This window comes from Falco biarmicus, chromosome 15 (genome assembly GCF_023638135.1).
Source record: "Falco biarmicus isolate bFalBia1 chromosome 15, bFalBia1.pri, whole genome shotgun sequence".
Classification (NCBI taxonomy): domain Eukaryota; kingdom Metazoa; phylum Chordata; class Aves; order Falconiformes; family Falconidae; genus Falco; species Falco biarmicus.
In genome coordinates, this window is record NC_079302.1 from 1,959,190 (window position 1) to 1,982,754 (window position 23,565).

The 23,565-nt window shown below is 40.6% G+C and overlaps 1 protein-coding gene across 6 annotated transcripts in view; it reads right to left on the reverse strand.

Annotated features, from left to right (window-relative positions):
- NFAT5 (nuclear factor of activated T cells 5) overlaps positions 1-23,565 on the reverse strand; it is a 75,709-nt gene that overhangs the window by 45,292 nt on the left and 6,852 nt on the right. For 5 of the 6 annotated variants that reach the window (XM_056361206.1, XM_056361204.1, XM_056361205.1 and 2 more), the window contains one exon: positions 2,869-2,994. In XM_056361206.1, the coding sequence (XP_056217181.1) occupies positions 2,869-2,994 (126 nt within the window). Of the gene's footprint in view, positions 1-2,868; positions 2,996-23,565 lie in introns of those variants that run through there. The other variant, XM_056361208.1, reaches the window with a different exon arrangement.

Genomic DNA, 23,565 nt, shown 5'->3' on the forward strand with positions numbered 1-23,565 from the left:
GGAGGAATCCTAACCAGTCACTACACAGCAGGAATTTGGGGGGGGGGGCAACTATGACTATAAAACAATCCACTGAGATCTACTGCAAAGAGTAAATTCCCCTGTCCTCCTAACCTCACCTACAACTTTTGTAGACACTGATGTTCCTTCCTCTGTTCCTAAGAGTTTGACCCCAGCTTTAAAGAGGAAAAAAAAAGGTCTGGCCTCAGACTTACCAGAGATACCCAATCATCTGACCACCCTTGGGTTTTATTATGTATTATATTTTAATATATACTTTACATATATATAACCTCCCAACACCAGAGGGAGGAGCAAGGACTGTTCTCTTCAGCTTTCTGCTCTGCCTCTATAGTTTTGGAACACAGCTTACAGACCTGTTTTGCAGGTAAATATTTATCTAAGATACATGTATTTTCTTTCAAGGATGTGGTGGAAGAGTGGGGAAAAACATCAAAACACACACAAAAAGCCCACTAACCTGTTACATTACAACTACCTATCTGATACTTGTTGGCCAAAATGCTGAGGCTGAGCCTTCCCTGACCCCTATGGAAGCTGGGCACCCACTCTCCCACCACAGCACCAGGCACGCTGCTCAGTGCTCACCTCTCCTTACACGTGCACACAGCACAGCTCACCGCTGAATGATCCTGGTCATCACAATCATGTGTTTACAGAAGACCAAGATTGAATTGTTCTTGTCCTCGCTGTAATGGACAGTGACATAGACAATGAAAACAAAAGTAGTCTTTGCTCCATTTGGGTTTTTTTTAAAAAAAAAAAAACAACCAACCAGACAGTTTTTAACAACTTGGAGAACTAAAGTTGCTTGTGCTTAATACTTCTGATCCTGATTTTAACGGCACCCAGAAACTTAACTGTCTCGTCACAACTCTGATGGAAGCCCTCCAAAGCCCCAATTCAGTTAACAATTTAAACCAGCAGAAACTGAAAGCCATTGAGAGAAGCTAGCTCCACCTTTTTTACTGCTCCTTCTATCCCCTTCCTTGTGCCACCAAAAGCATTTCTGTAGACCTGCAGCGAACCCATCCAGGGCAACTCTAACACGGAGCAGGTCCTTGATCCAACAGCTCTGCAGCACACACAGGAAAAACTCCTCTTCCGGCAGCATATTCAGCTTAAAGTCTTTGTGAAACTACACAATCTCCAACATTGGTAAGTGTTCTTAATTGAATGAGTAGGTCTCCTTTCAGTGTCAACAAAAGATCTCAAAGCTATTTTTTTTTTAAGTTTTTCATTCAAGACAATTGTGCTGCAGTTTAACCCGAACACAACTAACACGTTCTTAGGTTTTTTTAAAAGGAACTGGACTGGCTGTTAGCAGACACTAAATACCTGGAGGTAACAGACATTTAGTTCCATTCAAGTTTTAAAGTCTTTTCTGTTAGATACAGAATTAATTAGCAGTTCATGTCTATCTGTGGATTTACAGTGTAACAGGGTTTGTGGGATTTTTTTTTCCCCACTTGTTTTTGAGGTATATGTTTCTACAAGATTTCATTGTTGCTATGTCTTCAAACCAAACCGATCATTACGTATCTTGATTTTAGAAATATATGCCCAAATTATTTTTGAATAAGTGATATAAAAATATCAAAGCCTTTCAATATAATAAATAAAACCATCAATTTCTTTCAATGACCGAAGTTCCACTGTGCACAGTTAAATCCACAGGTTCTCTTAGAAGAGGTCTGGCAAAACATGAATGGTGAGCAGTGCTGTAAAGTTTCTCTGACAAGTCTACAATCACTTTAGTTTCTGATCAGGATTCCTGTACCATGCAAATCTGGGAAACATTCTCACACAAACATTTAATGCATATGAATTCACAGAGAGAAAAAAGGGTAATGCAGCTATCTGAATCTTCACCTTAAATATATACATTTTTCTCAAGCCAAAATTTAAGACCAATTAGGAAAGTGGAACATGACCTTGTAAGAAATATGGGGATCAAATTATACAAAAAAAACCCCTTATCCAATGAAGAAAGATGCATCTATCATGAGCGCAATGATTGTTTTTTCCTCATTGCACAGCTGTTTACTAATATATACAAGTTACTGATAAGGATTCCAGATGCAAACCAGCACTACAGCTAACCTCACAAACCAGAACTTTGTCCTTAAATCCTCACATTTTTATGTTTAATGAAAATTAATGACAGAGTCTTTAGACTAAAGTCTAAAACATGACTGGGAGTAAAATAAAGACAAAGATAAAAAGGTCATGCCTCATTTTTTATGCTGTCAATTAGAAAAATAACTAACTTAAACTTTTCAGTTTATACAAGTGCTATCCTGATGTATATTATATTCTCACGTATTTGAGAATTCTGTAATACATTACAAGAGAGAGCTACATGTGAATGGAGTTTAAATACTAAGCTTCCTCAGGCCTCAAAGGAAAACATGACCTTTCCTCCTCCTTAGTTTGGTAAAAGCTTCACAGCCCAAAATGTAATCTCCCATTCCATTTTTTTATCCTATCTAGAATGCGCTGTTTTACAGTCAGTCAGCATTCTGCCTTAGTTCCAAATAGGTATTTATTATCTCTGAAGACAAGAGTGCATTCTAGGAGTTAACAGGTCTGTGCTGCATAATAACAGCAGAGCAAAACAGATAATTTCTTATGAAGATATATATGTGACATACAGCAACCGTTAACATAGAATATCTGATAATTTAGATCACTCAGTTTAATTTATATTACCTAAATTCTCCTAGAATGAACTCTGTTACTTCTACACAAGCTCTATTTTTACAATCAAAACTTTGCCAGCACTGTTCATGTTGGCCAGAACGCTACAAACCTTAACAAAGCAACTGAATAAACGAGAATGCTTACCAGCAGCAACTACAGCTGGAGGCGGCGAACCTGCCTCGCCACCACTTGTTTGGCTCATGGATGCTACAGATGTTTCTCTGGAAGGTGGTAACTGCAGCTCCTTTGGGAGAAGGTCATAGACAGATTCTGTTGAACAAAAAGAATTTAGTCAAAAATTTATTCATATTCTGTAAGAGAGAAGAAATTATGTTTTTTCCTAAAAGATACAAACAATAATCCAAACAAACACTTGGAGATCTTAACATTGTGGAATAAAGTTATTTCAGAAAACAAACAAACCACTAAGACATTAAGATACACATTCTCAAGACCAAAACAGAAGGACACAAACTTGTTCAAACAAAGAAATAATTCATGAACTTCCACAAACGCTATACTCATTTAGAATGAAGGGGCTGACAACACGTACAAAAAAATTACATGAGAATCAAAGGCAAACCTGTTCTCAGAATTCAAATTGTGCAACTGACTTCCAAGGAAAAAGAGCCTAATTTAGTATCATCATCTGCTGAACATCCTATAAAGTCTTCCCATGCAATAAACGCTAATTCCTATTATGTAAGATCCTTTACTTTTACTTATCTACGCCATTTCTTTTTGCTGTAAACTCATGAAGATGCTTGAAAGAAAGCAGTTCCTACTAACAAAATGGCTAGTGCTGGTCCAGTTTACACAGAAAGCTCTTTGAGGGAACCGTGGCAGATTCTGTACCATAGCAGAACCTCTAAGCAACTTCTTTGCACCTTCTCTATTGCGAAACTGCTGTGGCCACCCCACACAGCTCACCCAACAGCTTCAGCACCCAAGACACACAAGAAGCGAAGTCAACAGCCTCGTGTTCAACCTGCCCCCCCATGCTTGCTGACAGCTCAAAGCAGGTCACTGCCTACTGTTGGATGGCTGCTTCAGAGTTCAAGTAGTAAGAGCTCTCTATGCACCCAGAGATGGAGAACGTTCCACTGAGCTCTTACTCAGAGAGAACAACTGCTCAGGCATGAGCACACAGCTGTAAATGCACCTCTTCCCAGGCATACACCAAAGATGCATCATTTCAGACACTCGATTTGGAGATGAAAATAACCTAGATGAACAGCTGTAAACTGCATCAACCATTCCACCCCACAAAACTTCATGAAATGCCTTTCTATGTATTATTTAGGTGTCTGAAACATATATGGAAAACTCAATGTGCATTTTAGAAGAATTTTTCCCCCCCATGAAGCAACAACTATACTCAATTGATCCTCAAGTAAAATACACCTGTGCAGCAATTCTGTAAAAATTAGAAAACTCACAAAGTTGTTAACTAAAAAGCTTTAATTGCATTAGGCCCCGTAAAAAGTGAACCATACTCTAGGAAACACACACGTATATGCACACCCAGCAACACATAATTGTATTAAAAATATAACACATAGAAATGCCACAAACCAGAACAGCTACCCTACTGGGTAAGAGTTCAAACACTCCCACCACTAACTGGCATAAAAAGAGCCCAAGAAAACTTTTAATGCTGTTTACGGGATACGACTTGCCTGTCATGTACAAAATCACAAGCAACTCCCAACAACAGCTGCAAACTGGCAGCGAGGTGTAACCGGAGTCAGCTCCACAGCCCAGCAAACTTTGGCCCATCTGCTGCAACATCATCCTTTTTTTTTTTTTCCAGTTACACCCACTTTTCAGAGAACTAACTTTTCAGTACCATAACAAATAACCAAAACAACATTGTTTTAATTTAAAATGATAATCCAAATATTGGCAACTAGAGGCTGCAATCCCAATCCCAAACAGAAACCTCTGCAGAGGTTTTCTATAAAAGTTACCTATAATGCTGAGAATATATATTTACTTGTGCTTAATGACGACCTTACAATGCACAAAAGGCAAAGCAAAAAGGCAAACTTTTGCTCCTGTTCTACTATGAGGAACAGCTGCATTAGCATTTCCCTCAAAGAGGACTTGTCTTTTTAAAATTAACTTTCCTCAGATATTAAGACCTAATTTCATATTCTCCTGAGCTAGTGATTTTCAACACCATAAAACTGGCTTTCAAAGTAAAATAAATTAGACCAGTTTAAAATTGCTTATGTAAAGATACAGTTACAATGGTGCTTCTCATTTTATACTTCATTTACTTTTCCAAAAAAAGGTTAGTTTGTTTTAGTGATAACACATTTTATTAAGCAGGAGTATTATGTACTTTTTATGTGTATGAGCTCTTACGTTGTTTAAATGTATTCTAAATTTTAGCCTTTATTAAAAAAGGTGAATCAGAGAATCATGCCTTTATTTTTTACCTTACAATTTTTACTTAAGCTGCATGTGCATACAGACTTCAATCCAATGCAAAAATTAAAAACCAAACTAAACTATTTAAAATTGTTATTGCCCAAATACTACCTCTTTATGCCTGCTGTGCCAATGAGGTGGAAGGGGACTATGAAGGCACAGTTCTATTTTAAGATAGGAAGGGAGTGCAGAAAGTACAAAGTAAAACCAAAAAATATCCATTGACTAAATAACCAGAAAGAAGTCATACTGATATTTGAACAAAAATGTCTGAGGACAGTGAAGAAAGTAGAGGGGGTTTTTTTGTCTTATTTTATTGAATGTACTTCTTCCAGTGAACCACAAGTGCTAAATTAATGGGAGAGAGATGCAACAGACATTCATTCACTCTTGGAACAAGAACAAAAAGGGCACCAGAAGATCAACTGTTACCTACCCTGCCTTGGGTAAAAAAAGATTAAAAATCGACCAGTCAAGTTCTGGCTGGCCCATCCACTGAAGGAAGAGTAGAGAGGCTGTGCGTCATTTGCCTTGCAAAAAGGAGCATATTTGATCTAATGGCATTTAACACTCTGCGCAGCTGTATTCAGTTTTAACAACAGGGAGGACCAGTGTAAAATCCAGAAATGGGAAGCCAAGCAGTCAGGTTACTGCTTTAAATAGTCACTACCAGGCAGTTTCTGCAGAGACGCCAGGACAATACAGTTTGTCAAAAGGTGTCATGGTAAATTCAAATGTGGTTTAATACACACAAGTATTAGAGCAAGAACCCTATTAATGCACTTACGCTGACTGCTATTGGGGATTTTCAATCTGGGCTCTCAGTTTGCTTTCACAAGCTGTTAACCCAGCCCTCATGTACAAATCCTGGGGAATTTACATGAAAGAACTAAACACGTGCGTTTGCACCTTTCTAAAAACAAGCCAGTCCAGCTCATGCTCCCGAGCCACCTCACATTCTACATGCACAGAAACACAGCCGGCGCTGCCTATTTTGCAGATGTTTGTTATTTGTCACGCTGCATTCTGAGAAAGCTTCTGTGAACCACAAAAAGGCAGGCAGCTTTCAGAGAAGACGTCTATTTATTTCCACATTGAATGACTCCTATAAGCTTGGCTGCTGGTACAGCTATTGGTAAGTCAAAAAAACCCTCCAAATAAAATGTGGTGTTTAGAAACCATAAGGTGTGTGTGGGTCTAGTTCCTACTGAACTACAATTTTTTTTCAAGATGAGTATCTTACTTCAAGATGAATAATTCTTAATTCAAGAATGAAAGGTTCGGATTTTATCACAACAATGAAGAGCACAAATACCAGCTGAATAAAAATACAGTTATGACATGAGACAGTGCTTCCCTACTTGACTTCCCTGCACCTCTAAGTATTATTGCCCCTGCAGCCAGCAGTCTGTACCATAGCTCCAGCCAGCCATCCCTTCTAAGTGAGCATCAGCCTTTCTTCTGGCTGGCACCGGTACTACTACTTACAGGAGGTTAGTAAAATCAGAGCTCCCTTCAGTTGAAAAGCCAGCCATAGGCAGGTGTTCAGTGCTGGAGCAGCTGCAGCACTGTAATTACCACCCGAGGTATCTGTCACTACCTCTTGTATGGAAAATTATGCCCATTCAGCACTGTTGATAAAAAGCAATCTTAGCTCCAAGTGTACCCTGGAACAAATTCTTCCTATTAAGCCATCTAAGAATGGCTTAATTCTTCCCTGTGCCAGAGCTGGGAAGGCTGTTGCCTCTAGAGGAGTAGTAGCAATATTTAAAGCTGATGCAGTCACTTGACAGGCAGCTTTGCTTATGCTGAATATTCTTTTATGTCTAAGACACTGGAAGCAACTCACCAAGTATTTCTGTAATACAAAATGTTTAGCGAGGGGCCCCAAAATGAGGGATTGTAACACAGCGTATGTGTGTGTGCACGTATGTATAGAAACCTTATTTTTATGTATATGTTTGTTGTGGTTTAACCCCGGCTGGTAATTAAGTACCAGACAGCTGCTCAGTCACTCCCCCACAACCCCCCCGAGGGATGGGGAGGAGAGTTGGAAAGGAACATAAAACTCACGGGTTGACATAAGAACAACTGAATAACTGAAATTGAATAAAAATGAAAGAAAAATAATAACAATGATGGCAGTAACAGTTATAATGAAAAGGGGAAGGGGAAGAATAAAATTCAGAGGGAAAGGAAGAAGGAACACGTGGTGCGCAGTGCAACTGCTCACTGCCTGCCGACCGATGCCCAGCCAGTCCCAGAGCGACGGCCTGCCCACCCGGCCAGCCCCCCAGGTATATATACACCATGCACGACATCCCATGGTATGGAGTATCTCTTTGGCTAGTTTGGGTCAGCAATACGGCAGGACCCATCAGTAAACAAGCTGCAGAAACTGCTGAAGGAGAAGGTGAATCCAGCCAGATTGCAGAAGTGAAAGCTATCCGGGAAGCCTCAGATGCCGCTGAACGAGAAAGGTGGCCAATACTTTACCTCTATACTGACTCACGGCTGGTGGCAAATGCCCCGTGGGGAGGGTTACAGCAATGGAAGAAGAGCAATTGGCAACACAGAGGTAAACCCATCTGGGCTGCTGCATTATGGCAGGGTGCTCGGGTGGAGAACCTGGTTGTAAAAATGCATCATATAGATGCTCATGTACCCAAGAGTGGAGCTACTCAAGAACATTTAAACAATCAGCAGATAGATAAAGCAGCCAAGATTGAAGTGGCTCAAGTAGATCTGGATTTGCAACATAAAGGTGAAATATTTATAGCTCTGATTCCCCTTCCTATGTGTCCCCTCCCAACTCCTTGTGCCCCTCCAGCCTTTTTGCTAGCAAGGCCTGAGGAACTGAAAAGTCTCACATCAAAGCCAAAACACAGCATCATACCAGCTCCTAGGAAGATAATAAAGTCCATCCCAGCTGAAACCAGAACAACGTTGAACATATATACATACATTTTTCATTCCTTTCTGCTGTCTCTCAAGAAATCCTCTTTGAAGAGAGAGTTACTCATCACCATAATTCCGTCATGACTCATAAGATATCTGGTGTTGAATACAAAGCCTCATTTCCAAAGGCTGAGTTATTAGGTAAGAGTGAGTGTTTCTCTTCAGGTTAGTTATTGGAGGTGTTTTTTGTTTAAGAAATTTATTTTTAACTCTCAATCATCATGAAGGTTCTGTCAAGTTTGCTGCTTTAAAGAGATACTCAGATCCAAAACTCCCACAGCGTATTTTTTTCCTCAGGGAGCACATACATTTTAACAGAAATCCACAACAAGCACAATTATAATCTTTGTGAATAATTCTAACAACGTGACAAAGAGGAGGAAGGAAAGAAAAGTCAGCATTAGAACTGAAGCACATTCCCAAAGATCACAAGACTATTAAGAGCAAATATTTAATTTCATGCTTCATTGATAAAAGACCGAACTACTTGAAACATGGTCTAAAACATGACACCTGGCTTTTATGCTGATGCACTTGGAATACCACACCTAAAACTGAAGATGAGCCCTACACTTGGAAGAACAGCTGGCATTAGCCTTGACAGCTGTAAATACAAGAGGACAGAGCTAGCTGTTAGGATGGAAGGGAACACAGCTACGAGGCACAGCCTAAGAGAACACAGGTGTGGTGGAAGAGGAGAACAAACAGCACCATGAAGGTCCAAAACAGACAGCCCAGCCCCAGCCACCACCAATACCTCCTCAGGCCTGGAAAAGCTGGGGAAGTGATCTTCCCCTGTCCTCTTGTGGCTCCCCATAACCTACCTCCCTTCCCAGCAGTGTGGAAACGCTGCGTAAGAAAAGTCCCAAACAGGAGCGAGGGGAAAACATGGGAGGTCTACTGGGGAACACGAGGAAGAAAAAAGATCAAAACCATGGGATTACGGCAGCACAGGAAAGGCATTGACCTGTTGGAGTGGGTCCAGAGGAGGCCACAAAATGGTCCGAGGGCTGGAGCACAGGCTGAGACAGCTGAGGAGAGTCTGAGAGTTGGGGTTGTCCAGCCGGGACAGGAAAAGGCTCTGGGGAGACCTTATAATGACCTTTCAATACTTAAAGAGGGCTTTTAAGGAAGATGGGGACAGACTTTTCAGTAGGGCCTGCAGTGACAGGACAAGGGGTCATGGTTTTAAATCAAAAGAGGGGGGATTCAGACTAGATAAGGAAGACATTTTTTACAACAAGGGTGGTGAAACACTGGAACAGGTTTGACCAGAGAGGCTGCGGATATCCCATCACTGCAAGTGTTCAAGGCCAGGCAGGACAGGGCTCTGAGCAAGCTGATCTAGTGGAAGGTGTCCTGGCCCATGACATGGGGGCTGGATTAGATGACTTTTAAAGCTCCCTTCCAACCCAAACCGTTCTATAAACACATGACAGAAGTTTAAAGTCAAATCCAAGCTTTAAAAAAATCAAGCAACACAAAACAAATCAAAACAAAACCCCAACCCTCTCCTGGCTTGTCTTCAGAACAGATGTAGTTTCATAGTCTAAACCACATCTCTAGAGAGCTAGATTACTAGGGAAGCTATCGTTCCAAGCTTCTCTGAGGAATCTGAAATTGTTTTGGTACCCTTAAGAAAGTTTACTGCAACAAACCTGCTCTACCCAAATCAGACTTCAAATGAAACTTTGTGTTTTCACTTAAACACAGGCCAATGTTTATATATGCTGCACTATAAATAGCATTAAAGCAAAAACTGACAGATTCCAGAAAGATTAGAATTGTTGCAAGGAAACTAATTCTTCCCCAGAGGATATAGTTTCCATCCACGCCTGATACTCTATTTAAATAGCTAAAGCTCCATCCCCTATTCATCAGTTCACCTCTACCACTATGTTTTACATACGTGTGCACACACCCACAAACACAAAGTACATGAAATTTTCTGCTAAAATTTTATGTTTATTCATGTGGAAAACACCCACAAAAAAGAAAAGGCTGTTACGTAAATGTAGTATTACATTTGAAGGCAAAAATAAAAATTCGGCATATTACATATTTCTATCTGATTAGCAAGAAAAAAAGATATAGACAGAATTCCTGTTTTCAGCAGCCACTGTGTTGAATCAATGAGTCACATTTCAGCCAGCCAACACAACAGCACAAAGTGTCTTGTAACTTACTGCCGATTTCAAATCCTCTCGATAAATAGATTAGTTGATCTCAAGTGTCTGGGTTTTTTTTTGCTAGAAGTAGCTCCATTTGTACCCAGCACCTCCCCTAAACATATTTTCTTTCTCCAAATAGGAAGAGAGGAACATGCATTTCAGGATTACTATTATGAAATATAAACAAGATCAACACACAAACAAAATAACAAATCACTTATGATCAGCCAAGAGTCACACACACTCATTTCCACATACAAACTTTCACCTGCATTCATGTCATCAGTTATTACACATCCTGTTTACAACAGAGTTCCGAGTCTTGTATCTTTCCTCAAAATGCCCTAACTAGATGAGCCCGAGCTTTGCAAATTCTACTACTGAAATCCAGGACACACGGGGACAGGCAGATTTACAAAAAGTATTTTAAGTGTCAAATTTCTTCAACCACCCTTTATCCGATTATCCTGCTCCTATAATCTCTCATCTGAGATCAGCTGCTTGTAACTTTGATCTTCCTGCCAGTTATACTGACAGTTCAGAAAATTATATTTCACATGGCTTTATTGACCAGAACAGCACCCAACATCAGGTCAATATCCAACAACACAAAATTTTAAATCTGAGAAAGGCAAGATTTTGTTATGTACTTCTTGAAACTGCACAAAACATTCAGAATTGAAATATTAATGAAAAATAATCAAGTAATATGACACTGGACTTGCTTGTTATTGCAGCACATCAACAACAATGTATCCAAGCCAAATAATAAGCATGCCAGTACACTCGGCTATCAGTGGGAACCGAGCCAGCATCCAGTCCCAGGCGAAAGGTATTCACCGCCGCTTTTCCCAAAGAACTGCAAAAGCAGCAACACATCCAGAAGATACACTAAAGGAAATACGACACTGCTAGAAGGGATGCTCACCTCGTATAAACTGCTACGCACAAGTGAAATCAGTTCAATTTACGTTAAAAGAACTGAACAAAACCTATCTGTGAAAGGGCTGGATACGTTACCATGAGTCTGAACAAAAATATATTCTTGGGTCAACATGTACCTGGATCAGTCCCAGCAGCTGGTGACAGGAGCTCTGTCTGAGGGAGAGAGTGGAGAGGCCTTGGAATGATTTAGCAAAATAACTCCAAGAAGGTAGGAAAGAGTGGGTGAAGCTGATCAGATGATATTACAGTGGAAGTGCAAAGAGCTGGTGGTTCATGATGGCAAACTGAAATTTGTAAGCGCTCTTTTTCTTCTTATTTTACTCACTGCACCTTAGTGCACGCACACACGTTGTCCCTTTTGTAAGAATGTTTTTAGGTTTCTAAACACAGACTAACCAGGCTAAATAACAGGCATCTGGGCTTACAGCAAAATTCAAGTGCTCCAGCCTTCCCCCATCACCACCAACAGAAAACACTATACTGAAATTTTTAAACCATTCTCATCACCACAGTATCAAAGGACCTTTTAGAAGCACAACATGCCTTGTGACCAGCAACATTAGATTCCTCCTTACTAAATAGTAAACTGTGATTCTATTTAAACTTTATTCTTAGGAACATAGCAGTTAAGCTTATGAAAGAAAAGGGAACACAACTTAACAGAACTGCTTCCTGCTTGGGAGTGCTAAGACAACTGTGAGAAGTCACTGGAGCTTTGGACATGTCCCAAAGAAAGCTCCGCTTTTTCCAAAGCATTCATATTCTCACCAGGGAGAGTGCTCTCCCTCGTAACGAAAAAGGAGAATTCTCATTTCAGATAACCTCTTATGGTCAGAACACAAGCCGCTTTCAAGTAAAAGGTGTCCTGCTAAATAACACAAGTGTAATGCTGAAATGGAGACAGATGCTGTCACTTCAAGAAGACAGAAGGCAGAAAAAGAAAGAGAAGTACTTTCCCCATTACAGCTGATGAAATTAGTTGCAAATAATTAGTTCAGCTGTAATGCAGCAAACCAAGTACACACAGATCCAGTATTCCACCACATGCAGCACTTGCAGAACTTTTCTGCAGCTACCTACCTTTAATGAATCTTGAACGATGTTTTGGTTGCATCTACATAGGAATTTCAGCTATACAGATTAAGAACTGCGATTTCTAGTAATTTAGTGCCTCTAACTCGCACTGTGCTAGGACTGGTTCATGATGTTACAGAAGAACTTGTCTGTTCCCAAACTTTTGTGAGGCTTTCCTAGCCTACCAGTAAATTTAATTGAGAACCTTCTGGTTGGTTGACCAAAGATCTTTTAACTCAGCACTCGGTGACACTGGGAGCACAGAAGATATGGAAAACAGCAGAAGATACCCATTTCCAATGTTTAAATGCAACAGCAGGCTCATCCATGAGGAATGCGTACATCCTCATTTTGCCAGTACCACCAAATGCCTTAAACGTTATGGAATGCTCTTTAGATGTACCAGCGATGTCCCTACCCTTTGCTATTCTGTACCAAAAGCAAAGCCACGCCACTCAGAACTTCCACACGTGGAAGCCGTGTTATGAACTTGATGGAGAACTTTGCCCTAACCTACTAGCAAATGAGGCCATAACTAACATAGCGGGAGACAGATATCAACATCTGAAAAGGTCATCTACTCCAGACTGCTACAGCTCCACAGAATTCTGCTATAGAATTAAAAGAGCAATATGCAATAAAATAGCTGTTTCTGCTTTCTAGGCATGTAATTCCCTCTCCTGCCTGTTTGGTTTGTGTTTTTTTTTCCCCCTTAAGTAATCAATTTAAATTCAGTAGAATAACCAGTTAAACTTGAAATAGCGGGGAAATGTTGGCAGGTTATTTTTGACAACACATAGTTAAGAACACAAAAAAAGCAACCCAGGAAAGTATTGCTTTTGCCTTTAGCTGAAGCCATCCTTCCACTGCATGTAATAGCCTGTAAATCCATTTCTAATCACAATGTGGAAAATCCCCCTTTTTTTTTTCCCTACAGTTTTCCTCTTAATAACAAAGATGTCAGACATCATTTAACCTCGCTGCAGCTCCAGCTCCTACTTCAACGCCACTTCTCCATGTTGTCACCCAGGCCCAGCCTGGAGGTCACTGAAAAACAGCCCCAGCTCTCCCCCAGCCCACCTGTCTGTCTGTTCTGCCACAGCGGTCTGTCCCGGTGACTTCACCTCCTCTAATTCGGGGGGCTTCTTGAGCAGCACCCATTTTATCCTCACCCCCAGGCTAAAAGGTAATGGCATCCTTCCTGTTCAAAAGGCAATCATGCAGGAGCGTGCAATCAGTAAATGGGTGATGATGAGAACCAGCCAAATTGTTTGCAGCAGAAGCAGAGACATTTTCCATTTGCAGCTGGCATTTCTTGCCTTTAAGAGTAGGCACATCCTGGAATCCCTTACCACTTCTATGACCTCATGAACAGCAGCAAAGTTAATCCTTGTCTTTTAATAAGCTCCCTGCACTGAATGGCTGCCCATTTGATCCACACTGATACTAGGCTCCTCAACATTTTTTAATACCCGTACAGATTTGGCTGCTTCTTCCAAAGCCATTTCCTTGCTGCAGCACATGACAGTCACACCAGAGATTAGACAAAACCTTGGTGTACTCTTCTAATCAGCTGGCAGCATCCAAGCAGAAATCTCTTCTAATGATGTACTCTAAGCTGATCAAAAAAACAAGCAAGCAAACAGGCAAAGAGACTTGTTTATATGGAACTAAAATTAAAAAACAATTAGAAATACATGAACCTGCAAGCAGCCTCTCCTACACAGGGGGTAGGCGAGAAAAGAAAAGCAGAGCACACATGCTCAGCAAATTACAGAAACTCTATAAAGGAAAAAAAATGGTGTCTATACTCCACCGTAAGCCCAGCTAAGCATACAAACACCGGTTCAGAGTACCCATACAGACACGTACAAAGATTCTATTACGCTAATCAGTTCACGTTAAGACACAGTTTTGGGCTAAACCTGTATTTGCAGAGTTCCAAATGTCAACTAAGGGCCTGACTGTCACTCCTCACTCCAAACCTAGCTGCATTTTAACAAAACCGTACCTGCAGTCAGTTTTGCAGGTAAGAGATCCTAAAACCAAAATATACTTGAAAAGTCTAGGCCTCTGAATCTGCCAGAAGACCTTGTGGTTGGTTTGGGGTTTTTATCCTGAAGTTCTGTTCTACTCAGAAGTCCAGTGTCTATGATAAATATAGTTTAGCGGTTGAATTCTTCCACCACAACAGCTTAGTTCACAAAGAGGGTTTGTTTCGGTTTTGGTTGTTGGGTTTTGATTTTGTTGGGGTTTGTTTGTTTGTTGTGTGTTTTGTTTGGGTTTTGGGGGTTTTTTGGGGTTTTTGGTTGTGTGGGGTTGTTGGTTTTTTTTTGGGGGGGGGGCTGTGCAGCGGAAACGGGGGGTGCTAGCTCTAAATATTCAACATCTAACCAATGTCTTGCTTCACTGCATAATGTGAGTGCCATGTTACCCTCATGGATTTTTCTGTATACAAAAGCTTGGGTGTGGGAATACTTTGAAGCAAACTATTTTGCCTGTCAGGAAGAACCTGTAGGAGCCAGCTGATGAGCCCTCTGGTTCTTAGTCCTCCCCTCAGCTCCTTCTGTACATACACCAAAGACAAACAGGTTCACCTGCAGATCCCAGAAAAAGCATTTACTGAACAAGTTTGGTTATTACAGCACAGAGAATAGACGATACGTTTCAGAAGGCTTAGGCCACCCCCAAGTATAACAGGCATTGGAACCAATTCAGAAACTCCACATTTCATGGCACAGTGACTGCTCTCATTACACCTAGGCTAAGCTGGGAGAAGTAACATCAGGATCCTATGGAGTAAATTTTGCTCTTTTGACTCAGAGTTAGCAAGATGAAACATTACTACAGCTACATTGAGAATACACACCTATACTTTTGTGCAAATGATACAGAATTTGTAGCTAGCCAGTGGAATATTTAAAGAATTGCTGTTCCATGAGATGGCACGCAGATAAGGGGCAGCGATCAGGAACAGGGACTGCACAGATGGGAAGCCAAAGCAGGATAACGAGGACTCAGTAAGAAGCTCAACAGAGGAAGCTTTGAGACTCTGAGAAAGGCAACTAGAAGAAAGAGCGCCTGGTGCATAAAAACAGAACAGAAACAGGCTGAGATAGGCAAGGGCCAGATGAATCTGTGACCACTAAAGTACTTTCTACTCCGGTGTGGTGGTTTTGTTGTTGGGGTTTTGGGCTTGGGTTTTTTCCCCTTTCATTTTTGTTTGGTTGGTTGGCTTTTTTGGGTACTCCACAGGAGATCCAAACTCTCACTCATACAAGTGAGAATCACCCATAACAACTGCAGACAGTGGCAGCTCTGCTTAAGGTACAGCAGAGATTTTATAAGTTAGAAAAAAGATTTGATAGAAGTAAAGAATAGACAACAGAGTAAATCAGCTTTTGTTCTGTACCTGTCAAAAGAGGATTTATATTACAAACTATCAGAGTTTCTGTATTTCCCAACATTTTTGCAACTTCAGTAGACTTAAAAATAGGCTTGCTTAGCAGCAGTGAAATTGAGGCAAACAGCCCTGGAGAAAGATTTAACTTGGCATCCAGAGCAAGAAGGGAAGACCCTGCTTCAGCACACGTAAGAACAGATAAAACACAGCAACCGTGCAAAGAATCATAGAATCATTTAGGTTAGAAGAGACCTCTAAGATCATCAAGTCCAACCATAAACCTAACACTGCCAAGTCCTACTAAAGCATAAAGATACCTGTCGCATAACTGCATGGCAAAAGCTGAAGAGCAAGAAAAGGCCTGTACTCAGTGAAGTTGAGCAAAAGGACACCATACACTCCTTAGCAGTCTTGATGCAAACACTTTAAAACATTTTACAAAGCTGTCAGTCTGATTACTCCTATTTTTTGCAGAAACTGATTGCGGGCGGGAAGAACGTCACTTCTTGTGCTGCCCAGCCAGCAGCAGGATACAATCGAGTTTGTCCTACCCAGTGCTCAATCCACTAGGTAACACTAAAACAATGCTTTCATTTCACATCTTTGATTACGTCTTGGGATAATGGGATTAAACATAGGACTTGGTGCAAATTGATGGTGTAACCTAAAACAGGTGAAGACTACTTCCATCTGTTCCTGTAGACATTAATGTATTCTGAGTAAGTTCCCCAGCACTACCTGGAGCACTATTTTTCACCCAGCTCTCAAATGAAGGTACGTCAGCAAGACACTTGCTATGCTTCCTGACATTGTACTGGTGCTTTCATTTCAGTATCACCTCTAAAGAGAGGACAGTGGAAACAAACTACAGAGTACTATTCCCTCCCTCTTTACCTACCACGCTATATTCAGAGTATCTGTAGACGGTAAAGTAAAAGACTGGAAGCAAGTCTTCCCGCCAGTGCTCCCGTTATTGTCAATACTGGCAGACCTATATTGCTGCTACAGCAACAGTGGCAGGTTTTCAAAGAAACTGCAGTGTATACAAGGATGTTTTACACAGCCAAACAGAAAATCTTCCTTCCAGTTCCCCCTGGCTTCAGACAAAAGAAGCAAACCCTAAATCAACATGATTCATGAGCACATAGGGAAAGGCAGATGTCACAGTTCTGCCTGCACTAGACAACTTCATGATTAAAAAGTATCTTGGTGCAGCCCCACTCTGAAGAATCAGCAGAGAATCTGAGCGCTCCGTGTTGATGATGTAGCACTGGGCACTGCAAAAACCAAATCTCGCCTGCAAGTGCTGCTCCTCCAATACTGAAATGTACATTATAATATGTTAGTGAAGAAGAGAGAAGAGTTTGCTGGAAGACAGCCACTTCATTTTTAAAGAAAGATGATCAGTAATATATTATTAACTACCAAAGTCATTACAATTTTATCACAATCATAATATCATTATTTCTTGTACTTAAAAATGAACGCCAGAAGTTGCTTCTTGCATTTTTTTAAAGCACAAGTGTTAGTACCAAAAAAATATAGTATTAAAAAGGTAATTTTGCAAGCAATTCATAACTGAACAAAAATCAGTTACTGCAGTATTCCACTAACCTTCAGAGAAGCTGTTAATCTCAATATTCAGGATTCTGCACAGCAGGGTAGGGTTGAGAAATTAATCCTTTTAAAGTTGAATTTCAACAACTGACAAAGGCATGTGTTAGCTGAATTCTATTTATGGCGTTCATCCAAATATCAAATAAAGCTTTCCTGGCTGTGTTTCAGTCATCCCCATTCACAGCTCAAAGAGTACTTTTATAAATGTAGACAGGCAGTATAAATCCTGTGTCTTGTTTGCATCCAATTTTACACATCTCAGAAATAGAGAACAACATTATTTAGCAATTGTCACTTCAAGAAATGGACCAGTAATGACTTACTGAAAAGTCTTATCCTATGCAGTTGTAAACTCCAGACAAAAACCCAAAAACTCAAAAGAGACTACTAAAACATCAGTGGACAAACAGGGCACTGCTCCGCTAAACAGTTAAAACACTCCAGCAACATATTTGAAAGGCTTTATCACATAACAGGAGTAGTATTTAAGGATACACATTTCTCTCGAACAACCCAAAATGGGGGCAGGGGTGGAGATCCCAATCCCTTCACAATACCTTAAGTATTAAAGAAGAAATAAATCCAACGTTGCCATGTTTTAATCTTCCAGCATGCAGGAAATAGATCTAAGCTTATGTTTGGAAAGAATCCAAACATGAAAGGTATGAAAATTCAATTAAGGAATTCAAACCTCATTTTGCCATATAACACTGTTCTATAGGGTCGTTATGGCATTTCTTTATTTGTGATTCTGCACTGAACTGACTTTTAAGGATAGCTGGGTTTCTCCCCATCTTCGCATTCTGTCACTACAAAGACTTCATTTCTCAAATGCTCAAAGAAACCCAAATACAGTATCACCAAAGAATATCAATAGCAGCTATTTATCAACCACTTCAAAACACCATTATTGGTTCAAAATCAAAGTTCACCAGAAACACAGAGGTAATTCAGCTGCTCCAGCCAGCGGAGCTAGCTCCTTTGGTGCAAAGCACCATTCAAATTCAGAGGCAAATTCAGAAGTCCCCCCAACCCTCAATTTGCTATTGTCTCACAACAACAGTTCTCAGCCTTGGCAGGTTTGCACCTTTTTTTCCAAAAGAGTTATTTTTGCCATCTCTTACATTTGCTGTAGGACAAGAAATGTAACACCAGCATAAGGGCATTTTTTTCTTTTGAGGCTATACTATGACATTTGACATGAAGAACAAGAGTGTACAGGTATTCACACAGAGTTAATACATTGCAGTCACCTCTTGGGTTCATATTTTATTATAATCCTGAGCATCAAGTTCATGAGGCTTGACATGCCCTAGTAACTCCTAGCATGATGTCCAGCTCCTTGAGCCCACAAGCCATCTTCACGCCTCCTTCCTTTTACTCATCCCAGTAAGATACTGACAATAAAAAGTATCTTCTTTCATCCTCCCCAAAACTGAGAAATATTTATGCTTCCTACCGTCATTTTGGTTTCTACTTAGAATTCAATTACTATGTTTGGTGATAAACTTAATTTTTAAAAACAAACACGAAGTAATGTTTAACAAACAATACTCCTTGGCACAGTTAAAAGAAAGCTCTGCTGAAAGCCTGACATCTGTAACACCGCTCCTAATAAACTGACTAACCAGGTACACAAAAGTGACATGTTGTGTGAAAGTGATGGAGCTCAAGGCTCTTGTATCTCACCAGTTTCTCTCCAATATTGCAAGATCCCAGATTAGGAGGTAAAACCACATCAATATTAAAAAAAAAGCCACTGAAAATAATGAGACAGCCTGGATGCTTCACACGCATCTCATACAGTCAGAAGGCATCTCGGAGCATGGCACACAAATCCCAGGTTGCCCGCTCAGCTTTCTGTCACCTTTAGCGCTAACAGCAGCTATGATGAACACGCTCGCGCCGGAAATTGGAAGAAAGGTTATAAATAAATTTTTTAGTGAGCCTGAACGGTACAGTGTTATGGACAGCATTTGCTCAAAGTAAGCTTTCATCAAGCACAAGGTGCTACAGTTCCATCTCAAGCCCTGCACCTACAAGCCCTTCATTCTTCCCGACAAGCAGTGCTGCCGATACACACCAAGCCTCCCGGGCTGCAGGTAAAGCTAGAGGCAGCTAAGGAGGTGCGTGTTCAACCACACGCAAGCCTGCACAATAAATACTGCACCTGGACACCTGGAAGGAATTCCTCAAGGAAATAAAGATGCAAGTTTTTTGTAAAAACAGGTTTTGAAACTTAATAGTTTCAAATATGTTCGCACATGACTCTCAAGAGAGAAGTGGGAACCTAAGCCAACCATTTAACAGCAAAAGGTGGATAAAAGATCCCTTTCTGTACTACAGAGCTAAGACCCCAATGGAATCGGAGAGACAGCAACGAAAGAATCTCTGCTATAACTGCTCTGGAACTGCCAAGTTACATAAAACTTAAGGATGGTTGTTAACAAATCAAACTAAATATTGATTAGCCCACATCTTTCCTCTGATAGCAGCCAACTATAAGGAAAGGTTCACAAGAACCAGTACATTTAAAATATTTCTATTAGAAGACTTTCCAAATTCTGAGAATTGGCTACAGACTCCCTAGTTTGCAGGCCTCCCTAAATAGATATAACCTCTACAAATCTAACAACTTCTTGAACCATTTATCTTTTTACCACCCAAAATACCTGACAATTGTTTCCACAATTAAAGGTAGGAGAGGAGAAAAAAAAAAAAAAAAAAAAAGAAGAAGAAGAAGAAAAAAACCCCTGTCTTATTTTAAATTGCTGCCTGGTCAGTGAATTGGGTATCTCATCTCTGAAGTCACGAAAAATAATAAATAAGCATGGCCTAGTTATCAACAGTATACCTTTCACAGCTTTTGTACTCCCCTCTCCCCTTCATTCAAACCTTCTTCAGTTTGGTATCTACAGTTAAGCTGTGTATACAGTTAACACCTTGTATATGCTGAAGCTTGACACTGATTCAAGGAAAGGCAATATAATGGAAGATGAGTCCACTGAGGGTCGGAGCTCCTGGAGATAACTGGCAAGCATGCAGATAAAGATCGTATCTGCATGGTTACAGCATACCTGACAAAAGTTTCTGAGAATTCCAGCATCCATCACCTAAGACTATCCCACCTCACCCCCCAATAAACTGAGCTATTATAGTCTGCTATGGCCAGCTTCTCAAGAGTCATATGCTATTATACTTAAAGATCTCTCCAGCTCAATTAAGTTGTCTTTCCTTACTGGACTTCTGGGGGGGGTGAAACTTGTACTCAAGAGTTTCTTAAACAGGTAACTAGTATCACACTCTATGAAGTGTTTCAAAGGCCCAGAGTACTTCAGCTGTCTTTCCTCTACATCTGAAAACTCAATTCAGTAAAAACAAAGCCTGTAGGCTCCTTGGCTCAGGTGCAGAAAGGTAGTAGTCCTCCTAAATGAATTATTTTGCTGTTGTGTTAATATATTGAAGTACCTGCATGGCAAGGAGTATATATATTATAATCCTTTCCTTGCTACCACACCTCCAAAAGCACCTTTTTTACTTAAGTGGCAGCAAATAACTTAACTGAATTACTGAAGCTTAAACCGAATGCTTTCAGGCCACAAAATAAGAAACCAAATTATTTCCCCATCTGATGAAAGAGCAACTCCATTCCAGGTGCAGTTCAAGTTTCAAGGCGAGGCAGATGGCCCTGCCTACAATTCAAATGCCCTAAAAGAAAAACAAAGATTTATTCCCAAATGAAATCTGCAGATGGGCTAAGAGTGGGCTGACCACTCATACAAATACACTTACAGACTAGAGATGATGGTATCACTAACAAACGCAGAGAAGAGTTTAAAACTGCTGAACGTGCCGAGCACATTTGGAGCACAGAACTCCAGGAATGCCCAGAAAGTCACTTTCAAAGCTCTTGATAAACAAGTGTAAGCCCCTTTCTTAATGGAGCAACGTGGCAGTCGTATTTCCCAGGAGGCTTTGAACCTGGTAGATACCCCTCAGCAAAACCAATAAGCTACAAAATCTCAGTGCAAAGGAAAATAAACTGGTATATTCAAGAGGAAAAACCTGCCTTCATGCCCCAGTAAGAAAAGGACTGCAACGTAACACTACTGATTTCACAGACGGCCCAACAACAGTAAAAGCTGTTCAGAATTCACAGAGATGCATTTAGGGCCCCAAAGATGAAGGGCATCTTTCACACCAGGGAGAGGCTGAGAGAGCTGGGACTGTTCAGCCTGGACAAGAACAGGCTCAGAGGGATCTTATCCATGTGTAGAAACACCTGATGGGAGGGAGTGAGAGGCTCTTTTCAGCAGAGCCCAGTGACAGGACAAGAGGCAACGGGCACCAACTGAAACACATTAAACTCCATCTTAATTACCTTAACCATGAAGGTAGCCAAACAGAGGCATGGCTTGCCCAGAGAGCTTGAGGAGTCTCCATCCATGAAGACAGTCAAAACCCAACTGGACACAGTCCCAGGAAAACTGCTCTAGCTGGTGCAGCTTGAGCAGGGGGTGGGGGGTGGATTAGATGATCTCAAGAGGACCCGGCCAACCTCAGCAGCTGTGTGACTAAAAGCTGGCACTGCCTCCAGCAGTAATCACCCTGCTCTCCTCTCCCAGCCCCTGCACAACTGGGATATCTGGTTGTTTTCAGAAGTTTAACCTCAATCACATTCCTGTGGTCCGTTGCATTTACTTACAAGATATAACCAGGACTATTAGGAACTGTAATTATAAGTTCCTCAGTAAGTCTGCTTTAATAGGAACATATATTCCAAGCTAAGCCACCTTTCTGCCCCCACCAAGAAACAAAAACATACTCAGATATTTTAAAGACTAAGAGACCTCCTCATTCCTGACACTAAACTGAAAAGAGAGTAAACTTTAAACGGAAGACAAGAAATATTTCTTTACCACACAACTGGACTGTGGAATTTCTTGCTGAATCCGAAAACTAATTAAGAGTCAAAAAAGAATTGAATAAGATTCTAGATAGTCCTGTTACAGCCCAGTTAAGCATATGCATGCATACATATGAAGGGGCACTCACAACATGCGAATGATGAAACACATATTAATAGTGGTACTCATGTTACTCAAACGTATAGATGTGCAGGGCTGCTTGGCATGAGCTTTGCTACAGCCTGCAGCTCCGATGGCACTGTTGCCATCAACACTCTCCAAGGAGAGACATGGAAGGAAGAGAAACATAATTTTAACAGAGGCAGACAGTCACAACTCGCACCTTCCTGCCCCACTTAACTGACAGTGGTCCTGCAAGCTGCTTCGTAAATAGTCACATTAGTAGGTCACGTTCCCCTATGCACAAGAAAACAGAAACTGTCATAGTTAATAGAAGCTACTGAACTCTGCAGCTTATTGTTTTCCAATCACTCTGTAGTGCTACTATCAAAACTTACAGATTCTTCTGCTGAGTGAATCCATACAAAAAAAGGGGGGGAAAAATCAGGCCTCTAGACAATGAGAGACTGAAACAACTGGCTGGTAATGTCAGTTTTTCTGAACGGGAGCAGAACCCCAACATTTGAAAACTTCTTATTACTATCTTCAAACCTCTTTCTTTTCTATATGCTTCATCTTGCCTGGACATTAATAGGAACTGTTATCCATCTTTTCGTTTGCCAGACAGCCTGAACTTTACCGCAACTCAAATCTGCTTTCAGTATCACAACTTTGAATTACCTTAGGATATTGCATTATCTTATAAACTTTGTAAGGTGACCCAAAATTCTTTCTAATGATTTACAAAGCAACTGTAAAACCTTTGCAACTACTGGAAGGACAAGTAATCAAGGGGAATTGGGGAACGATTTTTCTGAGCCTATTTATGTAAATAGTGAAAACATTCCTCTTAGACTGGTGCAGTGATATTCACCACACAGATCACACGGAACTATACCGAGTCAATAACATAATGTAACTGATTGTTGAGCATTTACACTTCAAACACTGCTAAAGCACTGCATACTTTTGGAAACAGCAGTTACTTAAGATTTTACTATGTGCCCATTAGAATCTGCTATTACAACACAGTTCAAAGTTAGAGCTGAGAGTTCATTTCAGTCAGTTCCTAAAATAATTGCTGTACTTGCTGATGAGAAAGCCAAAACTTGTCTGAATATTCAACCTCATCAGTTTACTCTTTACATAAATGATAACAAACATGATAAACTGCAGAGACACGACCACATACCTTACTTCACCTGTACTT